The sequence below is a fragment of the Dermacentor andersoni genome, chromosome 1, assembly GCF_023375885.2.
Source record: "Dermacentor andersoni chromosome 1, qqDerAnde1_hic_scaffold, whole genome shotgun sequence".
NCBI classification, from domain to species: domain Eukaryota; kingdom Metazoa; phylum Arthropoda; class Arachnida; order Ixodida; family Ixodidae; genus Dermacentor; species Dermacentor andersoni.
Window position 1 is genome coordinate 200173688 of NC_092814.1, and position 21544 is coordinate 200195231.

At 42.6% G+C, this 21544-nt stretch overlaps 1 protein-coding gene across 4 annotated transcripts in view; it reads right to left on the bottom strand.

Annotated features, from left to right (window-relative positions):
- Nucleotides 1-21544, bottom strand: part of LOC126547003 (inhibitor of nuclear factor kappa-B kinase subunit alpha-like) — a 115104-nt gene that overhangs the window by 86303 nt on the left and 7257 nt on the right. For all 4 annotated transcript variants that reach the window (XM_055062953.2, XM_055062951.2, XM_055062952.2 and 1 more), the window contains exons 4-6: nt 13305-13463; nt 12149-12238; nt 141-265 (exon numbers count right to left, since the gene is read on the bottom strand). In XM_055062953.2, coding sequence (XP_054918928.1) covers nt 141-265; nt 12149-12238; nt 13305-13463 — 374 coding nt within the window. The remainder of the gene's footprint in view (nt 1-140; nt 266-12148; nt 12239-13304; nt 13464-21544) is intronic.

Here is a 21544-nt window from a genome sequence, read left to right on the forward strand (position 1 = left end):
GTTAGCCCCAACCCACAGCAGTTACCACCAATAGGAAAGACAGATCCACGTTTATGTATTGGAACAGAAGCTACACAATACCAACAAAAATGTGCATATGGCAATTGCTGCAGGCACTTCCACAATCCAAGTGCACCTACCACTGTGCAGGGGAAGCTGTTGGAGAAAATGGCCGCTGTCCTACGATGACTTCATACGCAAGGATGCCCAGGCTCCAAAGATCCACTGCCCTGGTGTAGGGTTTCTTCTCGAAGAGCTCAGGTGCCTGATTAAAAAGAGAGAGAGAGAGAGAGAAAGAGTTCACTGGTAAACGTCTTCATTTTAAATGTCACTTATGACATTAGCTACCTTGACACAAGATTGTGGAACTGGTTTAATGTATGCTTTACAAGCAAACCACATAAAGACAGGCATAGATGCATGGAACATGATGACAAGATTACCATTAGTAAAACAAGTTTATTTCAAGAAAGCACGAATAACCTATACCACAGTAAAAGCTTACTGAACCAGAGTGGAAGGAGAAAAATTACTTTGTTATAACCATTGTACACTTTCAAGGGCAACACTGCCCACCTAGATGGAAGTGGAGAGCGCCACCAACAGGTATTCTGAAGCAGATACAAAAGTCTGCCAAGCGCATCTGAAGGAAAACAAAAAAAAGAGAAGCGCATGACATAAACAGTTCATTTTCGCTGCTTGCACTACATGCTGCATCATGTGACCGTGGCTGTGATGAACAGTTGCACATGTGCAGTCAATTTAATAGGTTGATTTACCACCCTTGTGTTCTTAGCTATGGTTCGGTTTCTCAGCATTCTGTTAGCATGCTGACAGATCACTGCAAGCCTTTGCAGTTATGGGAATGACCAAGTGTATTTTGGAGCAGATTTTGGAGCAGGTAAAATGACTATTTGTAGCAGTGCCTTTAGTTTAGTAGCAGGTTCCCAAAACAAGAAAACAGAGGACAAAAGCTGTGTTTATTGCATTTATTACAGATATAACACAAATTTAAATATTGACTATACTCCATCTCACAAGTAACCTGCAGCACTGCCGAGTTGCGAGGTGTATGCAGGAAATCTCCTTGTGCAGCAAAATATAGCTCCGGGCATCATTGTCTGATTATTGGCAGGATTAGACAGTTTTATTTTTGCTCGGTACATGATGTGCTACATGTCAGGCCCTTTGCACATGTACGTCGTATACCACGAATTACAGTGGCAGTTACCGTTGGTAACTGTAACAGCCACCCTAATCATGATCACATAGCCCATACAGCCGAGACCACCCACTTCGATCTGGATTTGCACTTGTAATACTAGCTCTCCGCCCTGACAGCAAGGAATAAATGGTAAAATATGTCATCTTAGTCTCATCTCATGGTAAGGGTAAACATTAAGTATGTTTTGTCATTATTATTGAGATCACCCGTTTGGTCTGACTCTGCTGGGTCTACAGAGGCAAACTGGGCTGTAAGAGTGGCTTGATGTTTAGTTTTAGCAGATGGTGTCACATCATTAATCTTGGTGATGCCTTGATGATGCAAAACATTATAAAAACCCAATTGTTCATTGCATCATTAGTTTACTATGCCACTCTGGTGTGCTACGGGATGATGGTGGTGAGCAAGTGTCAGACAGATGGCGAGCAGACGATGTGGCATGGGTGAACCATTATAAGGGTGTTCACCCTTACTACTGGCTAAGGAGGCAGCAAAGAACTGCCGAGAAAGTGGTGTACGCAAAGCAGGTGGTGTGCGCACTCAGCTGGGTGGACAGCGGTACACAGCCATAGCAGGGCTAGCGGAGGAGACGCAAGCTCACCTGCTCCCTTAGCGTGCACTTGTTTACAGTACTGCGCACTCACCTCCACCCCACCCCCCCCCCCCCTACATTTTGTACACTTTATCACATGACCTCCAAGATTGGGCACGTATCAAGCCGCCATCCTTCTTGGCTCACCCTCAGATGCCTTTCCCTAGTACACACAGCATATGGCATGGTGTACGATAGGACCTTATCATACTTGAACTTTACACGGAATGTTATGGCGATATCGACGGCAAAAGTTCACCTGGAGTGTCTATATAATTGCCAATGCAATAAAACACAAAAACTGATTTGCATGCACTATTACTTCTGCTATGCCAGGGCTGCCCATTGCAGTGGCTTAGCGGCTATGGCATCGTGCTGCTAAGCAAGAGGTCACGGGTTCAGTTTCCATCCACCACGGCCGCTTTTTGATCGGGGCGAAATGCGAAAATACTTGTGTACTTATATTTAAGGTGCACATTAGAGAACCCAAAGTGGCCAAATTAATCCAGAGTCCCCTTCTATGGCATGACTCACAATCATATTGTAGTTCTGGTACATAAAATACCAGATTTAATTTAGTATGAAGGCCTCAAAAAGGGTATCATGCATTCCCTTTCGAAGCAGTAAAAGCTACTATATCGAACAAAATCATAAAATGAAAAAATAACTAGCACAAGAAGACACCAACGATCCAGAATGGGCTGAGCGCACACAACTAGGTGCTACAGAACTTCCTCCTAAACTATGCACAACCTGCAAATTGGATTGGATGAATGACAGGAGTTGCGATGGCACTACAGTCGAACCTACTTATAACGATACTATATTTAACAATATATCGGATATAACAGTGAGCAGCCAATGCACAGTCTATTTTGTATGTGTTCTATAAAACAAACAGCTTACTACAATGCTGCCATGCCACATTATCCATTATAAGAATTAAATCTGGCTACTGGGTGCGTGCTGGTACGTTGAAAGAAAAGAGAGAGCAAAATCCTTGCAACAACAAAAAAAGGAAGAGATAGAAAAAGAAATCCAAGCCACTTTGCCATACCTGCCTTTGTGCTGCACATCCCAGAAAAACAGAAAAACGAGAGCCTTTTCATCACATCCGCATCTATGTAGCGCACATCGCACAGCATGCCTTTGTGTATGCAGTACAGCACGCCCTTATCCTGTCTCACTTACACCCTCGCGCCGACGTTGGAGGAGTGGAAGGGAGATGGAAGAGGGATGACGAAGGCATGGTGTGCGGGGTGTGTGTCACAAAGGCAAGTGTGGCCAGATTTAATTGTTATAGCCAATAATACGGCATGGGAACATTGTAGTAAGCAAGCAGTTAATTTCACCATAGAACACAGACAAAAGTTCACAATGCCACAGCTGGTCATTGTTACATCCGGGTATTATAGTTAAAACCAGTAATGCTACAAGTGGGTTCGACTGCACTTGTTTCTAATTAAAATGTTTGAATGCTTGTCCCTTCTGCTTTTCTTCCTGCAACCTGGTTATAACAATTATCTTTTCTTCCTGCAACCTGGTTATAACAATTATATTGATTATAACAATGACATTTTCTTGGCACTTGGATACTGTTATAAGTGGGCTCGACTGTAGCACGCCATGCGCACATAATATAAATCGCCAACCCAGCAGTTCTGAAGTGCCTTATGAGGCGAGTTGCTAGCAGTACTGCGCACCACCAGATTTAGGTCTAATCAGCACGAAAGAGTCAGTAAGCTTTCATTCTGAATTAAAAGAAGCTCCTTATATGCATTTCTAGGAATTTTCAATTTTGCTAAATGTAATTTTGAATGCATGGGATTTTATAAGCATGTTAAGGAGAATTATGATCGCTTTGTTATTTATCAGCATTAATACATTTTGTTGCAACAAAAGTTGACAGTGTCCCATGATGTGCACATACAGTGAAAAACAAATCTTGAGGTTTTGACAATTCAAAGTTAGTGCTCATCTTCCTTGCAACAACATCCACCTTAACATTGTTTGCTTGTCAACATGCAGTTCCCAGCTTGGACAACTTGCCATACTTGTATAAAACTAGACTCATTGCATTTCCATGCAGGAAAAGTGAAGCAATACCCCTGCATGTAACCTGAAATGCACAGTGAACCAGAAATGAACTGCCACAATGTCCTTTTCTTTCTTTTTATATACAGTGGCAGGCTGTTAGGGTTCTCTAAGTCCTCCCTTAAAGAAATAAATAAAACAAAATAAATAAATCAACTGCAAAGAAGGAGAACTGGAGGGCCATTGCGGGATGCCAATGCCATTGAAGAGATGCTGATTTCTGCTAAAGGAATGCACCTCTCACCTGTTCATAGCAGGGTCCTGAGATAAGTGGCATTCCTGTGCAATCAGCGGCAAAAAACAGCAAGAGTTGCAAGCATTCTGCCATGCGGGTGTGTCTGAGCACAGGGCAACCTAGACTCGACAACTGCCTCAGATATGGCTGAAGGCAGAAGAGATGTTGCAAGCCAATGACATGCTTTACATGACGCTATTTCAAGCATCTTTATTTAAGCATGAATGGCAGCAGTGATGATTTTGGCAAGTGACAGAATGTTTGGGCAAAATTTTACCTTTCTTTACATATTTGTGCTGCTACGTCAGGGTTGAATTCACAATAATCTACTATACATGGTCCTACAAAAGCCATAATTTCCACAATGCAATGAGCCTGTGCTTGGCTACGACATGCGAAATCAATATTAAAAACTCATTACACAATTACACAAGCCTACCAATAGATAAGGTAGAAACAATAGCCCAAAGTTCCGAAAGCACATAAAAAGCAACAGCAGGCCACCCAGAATGCTGATAGTGTCTGAAATCAACATGGCTCTCCATTCTGATTTGGAACTGTCTACATCAGATTTGTTAAAAGCATGGAATTTTCTGTAAATAAGTGCATTTAGTACCAAATAAAAAGCATACGTCCAGGAGCTGGTCTGGCCCTGCCTAAAGGAGCTTGGTACACCACACAATGTAATTAGCAGCCAATTCACTGCTCTGCATAGTTAACACCTAAGTGGAGATCCTTTGTCAGTTTAACATGGCTAAGGAACCTTCTCAACCAAAGAAAAATAGAATTATAAAGTGCACTATAACACCAGAATTGTAATGAGTTTAATACAGGTGAATCGTAAGGCATTAGAAAAAGGATGCAGAAATAACTACGCAAGTCTTGTTTCTATGGTCATCCCTTGTCTAATGCACTGGGAAACATCTGTCATGCAAGACCAACGAGCCAGAATTTCCATCTAAGAGTTTCATACAGGGTCCATTATGAAAGTAATGCGCATTTTCTGGGAAAAATAGATTTATTGACCAGACCTGTACAAATGGTTGACATTCTTCAAAATACTCTCCCTCTGCATCAATACACTTGCGGAGACACGTCTGCCCCACCCGGAAGGCACCCTGAAAGTCCTAGACGGGAATGTCTCTCAGGAATGCTGTAACATGCTTTTGCATGTTATCCACGGTCTCCCGATGCTTTCCTTTCAGCGCTCTTTTCAGTCGGGGAAACAAAAAAAAAGCCGCACGGAGCCAAGTTGGGACTACAAGGGGGATGGGGGACCACCAGGGTGTTGCTCCAGGCCGGGAAGTTGGTAACGATGAAGGATGTGTGGCTGGGGCATTGTCATGATGGAGCTTGACCGTGTCTTTGATGTCAGCCCTCACGAGCGCGACCCGGCGTTTCAATCTCTTGAGCTACTCTAGGTAAAAGACTGAGTTAACAGTTTCTCCCTGCGGTAAAAGCTCAAAATGGACGATTCCTCGGTTGTCAAAGAAGACATTAAGCATCGTTTTGATGCGAGACTTGCTCATTCACGCTTTATTGGGGCGGGGGGATGATTTTGTGTGCCACTCGCTGCTCTGCCTTTTCGATTCTGGGTCGTACTCGAACATCCAGGATTCGGCTCCGGTTATGACAGAGTTAAGAAAGTATGGCTAATTTTGAATTAAATCCAACAATTCTTTACAGTGCAAGACTCAAAGTTCTTTCTGATCTTCCATCAACACTTTCGGCCCAGGCTTTGTGCAGACCTTGCGCATTTGCAGATCCTCGGTCACTATCCCATGTACCCCAAATAAGGACATTTGTAGGGAGTCAGCAATTTGCTGGATGCTCAATCGATGGTCGGAACACAAAACTTCACGCACACGATCTACGTTTTCATCGGTTCTGGTCAGTGTTGGGCGTCCAGAATGGGGTTTGTCGGTGACCTCTTTCCGGCCCTCCTTAAACCAGTCCGGGAGGTGGCAGTGACCTTGAAATGCAGTCGTCCTTGAAGGCCTCTTGAAGCATCTGGAATGTTTCAGTTGCATTCTTTCCAAGCTTCATGCAAAACTTTATAGTGCATCGCTGTTCAAGCGAACGCTCCATCACGCCGTGTTATCCACTCACACTGCTCGGAGTAAACTGGCGACCGGCTGCGTTGGCAGGGCAAAACCCTCGCCACATTTCCCGACTGGTTTTACTGCGTTGCCACGGATAGTTGCGTCATAATAAAATCAAGCGCATTACTTTCATAATGGACCCTGTACACTAACCTACAGACTATTCTGTTACAAGCTGCTAACTGTGCTACCTTTTCTATAATAGGTCATGAGGTGTGACATAGCAAATGATACAAGCATTGGTCTTTAGCTGTAACACTCAAGCCACAGGAACTTTGCAATGGCTATGAATTAATGGACTTCAATGTTCTCAACTTCAAGGCTCTAAAAATATCAAGCTGAGGTGTGTTGCTGCTATAGTTAATTATGGCAAAACATTCAGTAGAATCTCACCTATACGTGTTTCATTCATGCGTTTTGCTGGCCAAAAAAATGTCTTCAAAGGTTCCATAATCCACATATAATGCATGACAATCCCTTCAGACATCGATCCCATTTACTATTTTGTTTTCTGTAGTACCATGAATAATATATAGAGGTGTTATACATTTAAATCTTACTTCTACCCCTGCCAAGGCCTATACAGAGTGTGCTACACAAGAGCTTAAATAAAGCTTAAGCAAGGATAATTTCAAAGTGGATTAAATAGTACTGACACATATTTTTAGAGCTGCAGAAACTCTACCACATGCTTCTTGCCCATAAACATGAAAGAGAGGAAGGGAGCTGTCTCCGTCACGCGCAAGGCTCCAGAGGGAGAGTAGGGAGGGGCGCGGGCGGCGCGGTCGGACACTTAGCAAGTATGAAGGTCGAAATGCTGTTGAACCTGGGCACAGCACCACTTCCAGAATGGCAGGCTTACGTCCGTTGCCTTTTCAGGTCACATTCACCTGGGTCATGTGTTCTGGACTGCTCGGTTTGTGCCATGTTGCTGCAGAGGATTCGCTTCCAGCACGACCACCATGGTTGCGCAGGGCGCTAAGCTTGGATACAGCCAGCCAGCTCGTCTGGCAAAATGGCTCCAGCACGACTACGGTGGACGCAACCGGCTCCCTTCATAATCGTCAGCTAGCAACCGCTTAACTTGGGCACGGCACCACTTCCAGAATGGCAGGCTTACGTCCGTTGCCTTTTCAGGTTAGTTGCCTGAAAGGTGCTGCTTGTGTTAAATCCAGTAATTATTGCTTGTTGGTGGTGTCGTGCCCACGAGACCTGAATGATGTGTTGAAACAGTTTTTGGCTCTTGCGCGTGAAATGTGCTATGGCTTGTCTGCAATAACACTGATGCTGTTGGGAGACGTTGAAACAAATCCTGTACCCATGACTAAGGCTCAAGAAGAAACTTTTGCTGCTGCACTAGAGGCTATTAAGAAATTAAAAGAAGCGCACTCACACTTGCTTTCTCAACTAACTAGTGTCAAGGCCAGTAATACGGCAGTTATAAACAAGTTTCTAAAACTATAAAACAAGCAGGTAACACTACTCGCTGAACTGAAAATTTCGAAACAAGAACAGGAGGCCACTGAACGTAAAATCAAGCTGCTCAATGCCAAGATTGCCATGCTGGAAGATACTCCCGCATCCGGAAGCTCGGCTGTTACAACAGCAGGTGCTGATATCCTTAACGGTGTATCTGATCGATTGGCAACAGTTTCTTCACGATGCGATGACACTGAGAATAGAATGCGACACCCAAACCTGCTCTTCTTTAACATAGCGAACGATGAAAAAGAAGACTGGGCTGCGTCCGAGCAGAAAATTGTTGATTTCTGTGCTGAAAAACTTGACCTAAGCCTATCAGGCATGTACTTCGAAAAGGTGCATAGATTAGGCAAGCATGCCGATACCAAAAAAGAGAGCCATCATAGCGAAGTTGACCTTTTATAAGGATAAAGAACGCAACTTGTCAGCTGCGCGAAAGCTTAAGGGCTCTGGGTTTTCGATATGAGAAGACTTCTCCCCAGCTACATGAGAAGCACGAAGAAAACTGATCGAATTCGGGAAAGGCGAGAAAAAAGTATTTCAAGCTCAGCGTCGACAGAATGCGCATAGATGACACAACCTACGTGTATGACGGCATCACTAGCACAGTAGTGCAGCTGAGCAGATAGCTGAAGCATAGCACTCGGACCTATGACTGCCAGCAGGCACCAGAACCTTGAATCATACCATCACTATCAATATCATTTACTAATATTCGAAGCCTTGTGCGTAAGCTCGATGAAGTCTCTCCTTTCCTAGACGATACAAGTTCTGACATTATCATCTTCACGGAAACGTGACTTCATCCTGACATTTCAATGAAATAAGTCCCATACATACCCCGTATAATATTTACCGATGTGATCGCACTAGTAAACGAGGCGGAGGCATACTTATAGGCATTAGGAAGACGGTAACATCTTATTTAATTGATTCTGACACTAACCTAGAAATTGTCTGGGTTGCGTGTATGACTCGTATTGAAGAATTATTGTTAGGTTGCTGTTATTGTCCTCCTGACTCAAGTGTGTTTTTTGTTAGCGACCTGCGAAACAGCATAGCTCACACCGTTAGGGCTTGTCCAGCTGAAAGTATTTTTCTCTTCGTCAACTTTAATCTTCCCTCCATAAACTGCAAGCAGTTGTCATCAACCTGCCGCCTTTCTTCAGACTTCATTGCCTTAACATTGGATTTCAACCTGTCACAGATCATCAGTCAGCCCACTCATGATTCCAATATACTGGATCTAGCATTGAAAATTGTCCCTAATACTGTTGAAAAAATAACATATTTAGATGGTTTCAGTGACCATAAATTAATGCAAGTAAACCTTAAAGTCCCGTCCCGTTTTTCTGGCACCACAACTAAAATAATTTGTGACTATAACAGAGGAAATTACAGTGTTATTAATGCTGAACTTGAAACATTTCTTGTTAGTGTATTACTTCCTTGTTTCAGTAACCGAACAGTTCAAAATAACTGGGCTTTGTTCAAAAACAATTTAACAACACTGGTTAGTCAGCATGTTCTGTTAATTAAAATAACAAATGGTAAACGCAACCTGTGGTTCACTAAGCCACTTAACAAACTGAGAAATAAAAAGAAGCAATTGTACGCAGCCGCAAAACACACGTGCACTCCAATATCTTGGAAAAAATACAGCGACTTCTTGAAAAGCTACTGCTCTAGAGTACGCGCTGCCCGAAATAAGTACTTTTCGCACGATTTGCCATTCCTGCTCACAACTAACACAAAAAAATTTGGGGGGATCAGTGTGTCCAGAGCGACAGGACAGCAACATCATCTTGCATGATAACGACCACATCCCAATTCCAGACCATGACTGTCCAAACGCGTTCAATTCATTTTTTCATCAGTATACACTATAGAAGACGATTCAAACGTGTCTGAGGTAGCTGATCTTGACTACCCTTTTTTACAACCCATTGACATTACTGTCAACGGCATCGCATCCATTATAAATAATCGGAAAGTGTCCACATCAGCCGGCGTTGACGACATAAACTTAAAGATACTAAAAAACACAATATCAGTCTCGAGCAAAATATTATCTCATATATTCCGGCAATCGCTATCGACAGGAAAGCTTCCCCAAGGCTGGAAAATCGTGAAGGTCATTTCCATCTTTAAATGTGGCAATAGAAATTCACCACTGAACTACAAACCCACATCACTTACTTCCATCTGCTGTAGGATGCTAGAGCATATACATAATCACCTCCCATATTTACAATCATTTAGAGAATAACAACTTTTTCTTCGCGAACCAACATGGATTTAGGAAGGGTTTATCGTGCGACACGAAACTATTTGAGTTCACGACTGAATTAGATTTTAATCTGGTCAAAAACCTGCAAACTGACTGCATGTTTTCAGATTTTTCAAAAGCCTTTGATTGCGTAGTTCACTGCCGACTAATTTCTAAACTGTCTTCTTTGTCTTTAGATTCACTAACGCTATCTTTGATTCGGGACTTTCTTACCAATCGGCAGCAGTTCACCGTGGTTAACAATTTTTCCTCCCCGCTCTCTTACGTTTCCTCTGGTGTGCCACAGGGCAGTGTCCTCGGTCACCACTTTTCCTGATATATATTAACGACTTACCGAATAACATATCTTCTCACGTGCAGATTTTTGTTGACGATTGTATAATTTACCGAGTAATTGCTAGTACTGATGACCACGTAAAAATGATATTGACCTTATTATCAGTTGGTGCAGCATCTGGCTAATGTCGCTTAATCCAGATAAACGTAAAGTGATGTCTTTCACTCACAAACATTTCCTTTCCAACTTTTCATACCATATTAATAACAATCCTGTGTCTGTAGTTACTTATTTCAAATATCTAGGCGTAACCCTGACATCAAACCTTTCCTGGACTACACATATCAACAACATCTGCGGAAATGCCTCCCGATCCTTCGGATATTTACGCAGGAACCTCCGTAAGACGCCGACTAATGTGTGCAAATTAGCCTATCTTACATTTGCTCGCCCTAAATTTGAATTTGTTGCTTCAACATAGTCCCTTCATTACATTTATTTCCCCACTATGCTAGAATCAGTTCAGAATAGAGCCGCTCGACTCATCTCACAAAATTACAACTGCAACGAAAGTATAATGCAAATTAAAAACAATTTATCAATTCCTTCTTTGAACTCTCGTCATGATGTAGCACTTTTATTGCTGTTTTACAAGTACGTTCATGGACCAAGGCCATCACCAATAGCTCTGCAAGTTTCTCCATTCACCTCACGAAGATTGCACAATCATCTTTCTTTCACGCGCATCTATGGTAAAACAGATGCTTTTAACTCATCTGTGCTTCCACGTGTCATCCGCTTGTGGAACGACCTTCCTGATATCCTGGTAACTGAAGCTAACAAAGAAAAATTCCGTCAAGACATAAACATTCATTTCTTACTTTAAATAATTTCTTGTTTGCGTTGCTTCTTGTATGCTTTTTTTTTCTGATCTGAGGATTTTAGAGTTTGTGTAAACTTGATTCTTCCTTGTATTATTATTAACAAAGCTTTGCTTATGTTCTGTATAATTGTATGCTCTTTACACAATGCAAAATTTTTGAAGCTTCCCTTACCTAATGCCCATTCTTCGGGCCTGTAAGGTATAGTATTGAATAAATAAATAAATAATAGAATATGTTAATTTGATACTAAAGTTGGTTTTGAAATGTCATACATGGTGCCCTCGACATTATCATGACATCATAAGACAGAGCAAAATTTTTCTGACAAGTAGCAATAAGGCTAGGTACGATGATGTTGCTGATAAAAAATTAACACGAATACTGCACGCATTTCTTCTGGCTGCCCTCATGCGAGGCAGCTACAGCAATTCCAGGAACAGAGCGATACCCAATGTATCTGACATCATGACGCACCCACCTACTGGGTGCTGAAACTGAAACTAGTTCATAGAAACAAGTATTGTAGTAATTAGGGTGCTCAAAAGCTCACTATTAATTCTGCTATGGCTTAGAGGGCTTGGACCTTCATTTAAAGAAAAATATGACAAATAAGAAATGTCATGTTGATGCTTCTTTAACTGCACTTTAATGTTTACTTGCACAAATGGTAGCAGTTTCTTTTTACTGGTGGCAACTTTAGGGCAGTAATTTACACACGCATTCCAATTAAAATGCTATAAACAGTAATTTCATGCATCAAACCTTGTTGGCTATCCCTCGTTTACTCATGCTTTAAACAAAATGTGCCAAAATATGGCAGTTGTATTATTTTGTGCTCTCATGGCAATTTCAGATGCTAGCTTAATTTAGCTGCAGCTCAAATGAAAAAAACAACATAGCTATAATGCAGGATTTGCAAAATGCTAGGCCAACGATAAGTGTAATATAACACCAAAGTTGTACTCACAAGATACTGCAATGTTCCCACAAATGAATTGCATAAGCTGCTCTGGTCAAACTCCTTTGCATAACCAAGGTCAATGATCTTGTAGACAGTCTAAGGAGAAAAGAAAGTCAAATCATTACTTTAAATAGAAAATTTATAAACAAAAGTCGCATAGAAAAAAGGAAGCTAAAAAGTGATGAACAATTGACCTTGCTTATAGTTCTGCAAGTCAGCTGCCCTGCAAAGCTCTACAGTCACCACCAGGAGCTCTGGTCTACAGAAAACCTATGTATCCATGATCGAAAGCAACAGAGGAAAGCAATGTGGCCATTTCCATGCTTTGAGCACAAATTGTTGATGGCTGCCTTGAAGACCATGTGTGGTGGGGGTTCCTTAAAAAGGAACAATAGTTGCAACCTCATTCTGGAGGACAGGCTCATCATACCAAGCTACAACAGCCCTCACCTTAGATTAAAAAAAAAAAAAAAAGCAGCAAGAGTGAGACAAATTGACGCAAAGAAAGAGGGTAGTAACGCTAATTAAATCCCACCTTAGGCTACAAATGGCTGAGTAGGGCCTACTTCTGAGCCAAGTACTGCCGCATAATACCCATCCCATCAACACAACACAGTTTTTCATAAAAATGCGCTAAAGATGAAGACGAAAGGAGCACAGACGACAGGAATGGCACTCATTTGTCTTCGTCTTTAGCACATTTTTATGAAAAACTGTCAAGATGAACCAACCCGCCAAAACCAAGGTATTTTTGCAACACAACACCTTTTCCCTTTCCAATCATGGCTCTCTCCCCTTTGCATGTTCCTGACCACAGCCTCACCGGCTTGGTCCTTGTTTGCAGAATGAGACAAGTAATTTGGGCATCTTTGTGAATGCCTTGCAGAACTCTGGCTCCCTGCCCGTCTGATTTGACACCTTTGTGGCAAGCAGGTACCACTTTGGGCACTCAGTGCTGTGTGTCATTAGGACAATGCCCCACTAAATTCAGGGAATCTTGGCAACGCCTGGTGGCTTGAATTTGCTGAAGAGAACAGCCATATCTCCCTGAGACAGAGTTTACTGCAACCTTTGGATCAACAACTTGATGCATGTCACAGATGTGGTTTATGTCACAGGGTGGTGCAGTCTAACAGTGGTTTTACTGTGAACAAGAACTTACCTTTCCCTCAACATTCTTGAGAACTATATTTTCAGGCTTCAGGTCCCTGTGGATGACGTGGTTACTATGCAGGTACTGTAGCCCTGCTGTGACATCACTGAGCACACAGCGTACATCCTTCTCATGAAGACCACAAGAGTTTTCAGGTCGTTGCAGCATCTGTAAATGAAGTAAATCATGGCATGCCAAGTGCATCTTAAAAAAACACTATATAAAGAAAAAAAAGAAGCCTTTTTTAAGCAATTAACTACATCGTTGAAGGTTTTTTCAGGGTTTGTAAAGAACATTTGACTTAAATTTAAGGAGGGGGAAACAAACCTTATTCTTACACACACACTGTAAAATAGTGAAATACCTCTCTTTTTATCTGCAATTTCTTGTAGCTAAGCAGCTGCCGAGTTGGACACACATCCCAAGCTCTTCACGTGGCTCTTCAAAGTTGATCTCCCATTGTAATGATGTCAATCACCTTCTGGCACAATAGTTAATAGCGTCCATCTTCAGCCAAAAAATACTCGTCGTGTTAAAGCCAATGTCTGAAACTTACTTTCCACTAGGCATTTCTAGAGCCTAAGGTTCGAAAATGGAGCCATGATGTGTGAATCAACTAGCAAAACAAGAAAATAGTGGCATGACTTGGTCGCTTGATCTGGTTTTGTCTAGCTCTATGACAGCAATGGAAATTTAAACAAGCTTGTTGTTGGTGGCTGTGGATGTGCCGCATTTTAATTGTTTAGCGACACTCTCAAAAGAAAATATCTGGGATTGTTTCCTGATAGACAGCATCCATGGCATAGTCTTTATGTTGAGTTTGTTACTTTGAATGCTAAAAAGTCACCCCCAACCTTAGTTTTCAAGGGATTCAAGGTTCACAGTTAAATTAAAGATGTTTTAAGGGCCCTCAAATCTCTTTTTCCAAATTCAAGGGTTTTTAGGGATCTTAAGGAGGTGTACGAACCCTGTTCTTGGTGCATAAAAGAGACAGAAAAGCTTTTACACTCTATTTTTAAATTGTGACTGAAGGGTTTACGGTCAACATACAATGCAAGACATTTTCACTACAAATTGCTCATTTCATTGTTTCATCCCTATGCTAACCCAATATGTTGTGCTCTTCTGGTGCACCACATGTCTTTCTGGGAACTTATTACTAAGCTGCTCATTAAAGAAAATTCAATAATATAGTAAAGGCAATAGAGTACTTATATACTGAACTGTACAGTACCCAGAGCATCCACACAACCTTGGGTGCTACAACGTGAAGCTATTCCAAAATTTTCTATTCCAATTCTGCAATCAGCTCTCCACGATGGGTCAAAAACTTTTTGGACCACCCTAACTTCACCTGTCTGTCACGCGACATTACGAAAACCGTGACACCTCCCCATCTGGTATGACGTGTACACACTGACTATGCATGACTTGAACGAACAAAAGAAAAATAGTTATTTCTGATTTGACACCTTTTCGCCACTACACCACGGCTATTGATCAAAAGTTTTCAGGCTGCACCCACTTCACCTGCCTGTCACGCGACGTCACAAAACCGTGAAAACTCACTGCGTCGAAGTGACGTGTACGTGTCACTGAATTTTCTTCTGAATAGCCACAGGCTGCACCGTTCCGAAAGGGATAAAAGATGGCTGCCGCTGATCACTCAGGCACTGGCTACTCGCACCTGCCAGAGAGCATTTATTTGCGTATAATAAAACTTTCTGCGTGGCCGTGTAACATTTTCGAGCACTTTGGCATGTTTACGACTTCGTTCTGCCAACTCTTCATTGCTGGGGATCCGTTTTAAAGTCATTCTTAAGCTTCCGCTGCATGGCGTTGCGATTTTCAACCAGCCACCGCAAGGTAAGGGAAAGCAGACCAATCGCAAACGCCGGCACCACCTTCTTCATCCGGTTATCAATTTTCAGTGCACTGGCTCGGCCCCATCGAATCTCTCTCCACTTGAATGTGCTCCTCGCCTTTTGTCACCCAATTAGATAAGACAAGCCGCTCAGTGTGGGCAATGTTATTCATTTTTCAAGCGAACAAAAGTGACCTCCTTTAAACGAGGAGAGCGTTTGATTGGGCTGTTCAAACAACGCTGCGGGTCACTGCCCGATGCTTGCGTCAGCGGTTATGCAAATTTGATGCGAGGAGATTGGAATAAAAACATATTGGAATACTTTTTTGTTATAGGGCACCTTCATCGGAAGTAGTTACAAACAGGATACAGAATGTCCATGTATAACTAGTAGGGGTGTGTGCATATCAAAATGTCTGAATACGAATCGAATATGAATACTCAGCCTTCTAATATCAAATAATGAAATGCACCTGCATTTATTAGCAAGTTTCATTATTTTACAATGATGGAACATCGCAATTACATTGTTAATGGTAAAAAATGAGACCAGTAAGCCGTTATACTGAACAACTGTGTATTTCTCTCATGTTAATTTGGAAAATTGAGCAATTCCAACTAGCTGTCTGTTTTGGCCAACTTGTGCCTTATTACTCATCGCATTTGCTGTCAAGCAATAAGCTCAGGATTGGGGGTGGTGCTGCAAAAGTAACAAATGAGCAAGGCAAAAGCTGCGCTCAGACCGAACAAAAACAAAGTGGTGCTGCACTGTTTGCTATGACCACTGCTTAGAAATAAACTGTAGAAATAAAGTGTAGCAAGCCCCTTCTGTTATTTTCCTTCAGTGTGAGACATCTGACCCACTCACTGTTGTCACAGTACTGCATTTGCAAGAATATAATGCAACCACTAATATAATGGGAGGTATGCTACTTTCTACTACAGGAAGAAGGAACCTTCGATTGCATGAAAAAAATGTTTTGATTATAACGCCAAGTAAACATGTGTAATGCATCCACACTCGTTTAAAATAACGCCTTTTAGCATGCCGCAATGCGTGTAGGCATTGTGGTAAAGCCCATCACGGAACGCCCATCATCTGCGAGAACTGTACTACAAGTCCCGGGTTTCGCTAGGGCGCGTATTGCGGTAGTGGATCGGCCATCGTTCTATCCTAAAATGTTGTAACAGGTATTCGATACGCTGCACGGATACGCGACGTGAGCATGCGGCGGGGAGCTGGCATATTTGCACAGTGAGGCCGTGTGGACGGGCATTGCTGCTGAGGATCGGCCCATTGGACCTATACTCTCGGAAAGAACATTTTTATGGCAGTTGGATTCTTTCGCGCAGCCGCCCCCATCTTCTTTCGTAGCACTTAAGTACACCAGCGCTGTCCGCAAACCCGTGCACCTTGCTACTGAGAAGCTGGCTTTCCCGCAAAGGTTAGACGTTCAATGGCTGAGTGTGCTTTACAAGCAACATTTCGCAAGCAGTAACTAAATTATCACAAAACTCGGCACAAAATCAGACACATATTCTTAGATTAGATAGAAAAAAAAATGCTAAGAACCGCATTTGATCCCGCACAGCCAGCAATACGGGTGGTCTGTTTCCAATATTCGTATCCGACCGGATATTCAAAAATTTCAAGTAAGTAGCTTCCGAATTGAATACAAATATTAATATAATATTCGATAATATTCGAAAATATCTAATATTTTCGAATTATCAATATAATAGCAATATAATATAATAGTAGAACTTTTATGAACTTGAAGCAAAGGCAAGAGTCTGACGTAACAGTTCTGCAGAAGCCTGCAAGGTGAGAGAAGTAATTAATAAAGGAAAGAAATGAGACATCCACCCAATCGTAGAACTGCTACAAAGGAACCTTATACGGATTCCTCGAAAGAAAAGCCTCGCAGTTGAAGAAATGTTCTTCCTGGTCCAGGACTCAAACCCGGGACCACCGCCTTTCCTGGGCAGCCGCTCTAACATCTGAGCTAACCAAGCAGCTAGCCGATGGCAGGGCGACGTTGAACTAACCAACAACCCGACGCAAAGGCAAGAGTCTGAAGCAAAGGCAACAGTGTGACGTAATAGTTCTGCAGAAACCCGCAAGGTGGAGAGAAATAATGAATAAAGGAAAAGTGACATGTCCACCCAATCGTAGCAGTTGCTACAAAGGAAACCCTTACAGGTCCCTCGAAAGAAAAGCCTCGCAGTTGAAGAAAATTTGTCCTTGCCCGGGACTTAGACCTGGGACCACGGCCTTTACGGGGCAGCTGCTCTATCATCTCAGCTAGCCAGGTGGCTAGCACATGGCAGGGCGAAGTCGAACTTATCAACAACTTGAAGCAAAGGCAAGAGTCTGACATAATAGTTCTGTGGAAACCCGCAAGGTGGAGAGAAGTAATTAATAAAGGAAAGATGAGACAACTGCCCAATTGCAGCAACCGCTACAAAGGAAACCCATATGGGTTCCTTGAAAGAAAAGCCTCGCAATTGAAGAAAAATTCTAAACAAATTTGATGAAAGATGAGGAGATATCGTATTTGAAAAGCTTGCAGCCCTTTTATGCAATGCCTTTCGACTTTGTGTCCCGGTGAGTTGGAAGAATGCCAACATTATACTAATCCATGAGAAGAGAGACAAAGAATTATAGCTGACCCATTAGCTTGCTTTCCATACTGTATAAACATTCGCCAAGGTAATTTCCAACAGAATCAAAGCAAAACTTGGCTTCAATCAACCAAGAGAACAGGCTGGCTTCAGGAAGGGTTATTCTACCATGGACCCCTTTCCATGTCATCAATCAGGTAATCGAGAGATCCGTGGAGTAAAACCAACTTTTCTACATGGCTTTCACAGAATACAAAAAGGCATTTGATTCAGTAGAGACACCAGCAGTCATAGAGTCATTGTGTAATCAAGGAGTACAGGAAGCATATGTGAATATCTTAGCAAATATTCATAAAGACTCCAACACTACCTTAATTCTCCACAAGGAAAGCGGAAAAATGACAATCAAGAAAGGGGTCAGGCAAGGAGACAATTTATCCAATGTTATTGACTGCATGCTTAGATGAAGTATTCAAGCTATTAGACTGGGGAAAATTAGGAGTGAGGGTGAATGGAGAATCTCTCGACAACTAACTAACTTTCTGCCACCCTTCTCTTGGAATCCAGTCCGTAACCCTTAATGACCATCGGTTATCTTCCCTCCTCATTACGTGCCCTGCCCATGCCCATTTCTTTTTCTTGATTTCAACTAAGATGTCATTAACTTGCGTTTGCTATCTGACCCAATCTGCTCTCTTCTTATCCCCCTTAATGTTACACCCATCATTCTTCTTTCCGTAGCTCGTTGCGTCGTCCTCAATTTAAGTAGAACCCTTTTCGTAAGCCTCCAGGTTTCTGCGCCGTAGGTGAGTACAGCTGTTATACACTTTTCTCTTGAGGGATAATGGCAACCTGCTGTTCATGATCTGAGAATGCCTGCCAAATGCACCCCAGCCCATTCTTATTCTTCTGATTATTTTAATCTCATGATATGGATCTGCGGTCACTACCTGCCCTGAGTAGATGTATTCCCTTACCACTTCCAGTGCCTCGCTACCTATCGTAAACTGCTGTTTTCTTCCGAGACTGTTAAACATTGCTTTAGTTTTCTGCAGATTAATTTTTAGACCCACCCTTCTGCTTTGCCTCTCCAGGTCAGTGAGCATGCATTGCAATTGGTCCCCTGAGTTACTAAGCAAGGCAATATCATTAGCGAATCGCAAGTTACTAAGGTATTCTCCATTAACTCTTACCCCCAATTCTTCCCAATCCAGGTCTCTGACTACCTCCTCTAAACACGCGGTGACTAGCATTGGAGAGATTGTATCTCCCTGCCCGACGCCCTTCTTTATTGGGATTTTGTTGCTTTCTTTATGGAGGACTACGGTGGCTGTGGAGCCGCTATTGATATCTTTCAGTATTTTTACATACGGCTCGTCTACTCCCTGATTCCGTAATGCCTGCATGACTGCTGAAGTTTTGACTGAATAAAACGCTTCCTTGTAATCAATGAAAGCTATAAATAAGGGTTGGTTATATTCCACACATTTCTCTATCACCTGATTGATAGTGTGAATATAGTCTATTGTTGAGTAGCCTTTACGAAATCCTGCCTGGTGCTTTGGTTGACAGAAGTCTAAGGTGTTCCTGATTCTATTTGCGATTACCTTAGTAAACACTTCATAGGAAATGGATAGTAAGCTGATTGCTCTATAAATTTTCAAGTCTTTGGCATCCCCTTTCTTATGGATTACAATTATGTTGGCGTTCTTCCAAGATTCTGGTACGCTCGAGCTCATGAGGCATTGAGTATACAGGGTGGCCAGTTTTTCTAGAACAATGTGCCCACCATCCTTCAACAAATCTGCTGTTACCTGATCCTCCCCAGCTGCCTTCCCCCTTTGCATAGCTCCCAAGGCTTTCTTTACTTCTTCCGGCGTTACTTATGGGATGTCAAATTCCTCTAGAATATTCCCTCTTCCATTATCGTTGTGGCTGCCACTGGCACTGTATAAATCTCTATAGAACTCCTCAGCCACTTGAACTATCTTATCCATATTAGTAATGATATTGCCGGCTTTGTCTCTTAATGTATACATCTGATTCTTGCCTATACCTAGTTTCTTCTTCACTGCTTTTAGGCTTCCTCCATTCCTGAGAGCATGCTCAATTCTATCCATATTATACATCCTTATGTCAGCTATCTTACGCTTGTTGATTAACTTGGAAAGTTCTGCCAGTCATATTCTAGCTGTAGGGTTAAAGGCTTTCATACATTGGCGTTTCTTAATCAGATCTTTCATCTCCTGTGATAGCTTGCCGGTATCCTGTCTAACGAAGTTACCACCGACTTCTATTGCACACTCCTTAATGATGCCCATAAAATTGCCGTTCATTGCATCGACACTAAAGTACTCTTCTTGAGGTAAAGCCAAATACCTGTTCTGTAGCTTGATTCGGAATTCCTCTGTTTTCCCTCTTACCGCTAACTCGTTGATCAGCTTCTTATGTACCAGTTTCTTCCGTTCCCTCCTCAAGTCTAGGCTAATTCGAGATCTTACCATCCTATGGTCACTGCAGCGCACCTTGCCGAGCACGTCCACATCTTGTATGATGCCAGGGTTAGCGCAGAGTATGAAGTCTATTTCATTTCTAGTCTCACCATTCAGGCTCCTCCACGTCCACTTTCGATTGTCCCGCTTGCGGAGGAAGGTATTCATTATCTGTAAATTATTCCGTTCTGCAAACTCTACAAATAACTCTCCCCTGCTATCCCTATAACCTATGCCAGATTGCCTCACTGACCTGTCTCTAGGCTGCTTCTTGCCTACCCTGGCATTGAAGTCGCCCGTCAAATAGTGCATCTTGTTTTGACTTTACCCATCGCCGATTCCATGTCTTCATAGAAGCTTTCGACTTGCTGGTCATCATGACTGGATGTAGGCACGTAGGCCTGTACGACCTTCAATTTGTACCTCTTATTAAGTTTCACAACAAGACCTGCCACCCTCTCGTTAATGCTATAGAATTCCTGTATGTTACCAGCTATATCCTTATTAATCAGGAAGCCAGCTCCTAGTTCTTGTCTCTCCGCTAAGCCCCGGTAGCATAGGACGTGCCCACTTTTTAGCCCTGTACTGTATATGCTTCATTTGTCCTCCTAAGCTCACTGAGTCCTATTATATCCCATTTAATGCCCGCTAATTCCTCCAATAGCACTGCTAGGCTCGCCTCACTAGATAATGGTCTAGCGTTAAACGTTGCCAGGTTCAGATTCCAAAGGCGGCCTGTCCGGATCCAGAGATTCTTAGCACCCTCTGCTGCATCACAGGTCTTACTGCCACCGTGGTCAGTTGCTTCACAGCTGCTGGGGACTGAGGGCCGGGGTTTGATTGTTATATTCATATAGGAGGTTGTGGCCAAGTACTGAACCTGGGTGGCCAATCCTGCTCTGGTGAGGGAGTGCATTACCGGTTCCGGTCACCGGGATCAGGCAACACTCCAGGCCTGTTTATGCAATTTTATCAGCACGCGGATTTTTTTTAGTCCGGTGGAAAATTGCATGGCACTGGGATTTGAACCACGGTCCTCTTGCACATGAGGCGGATGCTCTACCTCTACACCATTGCTGCATTGTGCTGTCATTCACCGCCGACCAAAACAACCCTTGGCGCCGGAAATCATTCTGGACTTTGTCTAGAATGTCATTCTCATGCTCGAAAAGACATTTTGGCGGGATCATTACGAACTCGGGGTGGATTTTGTGGCAATGACCATGCACCGGGAGTCGCATAACGCAAGGGGCCCCATCTGAACACAA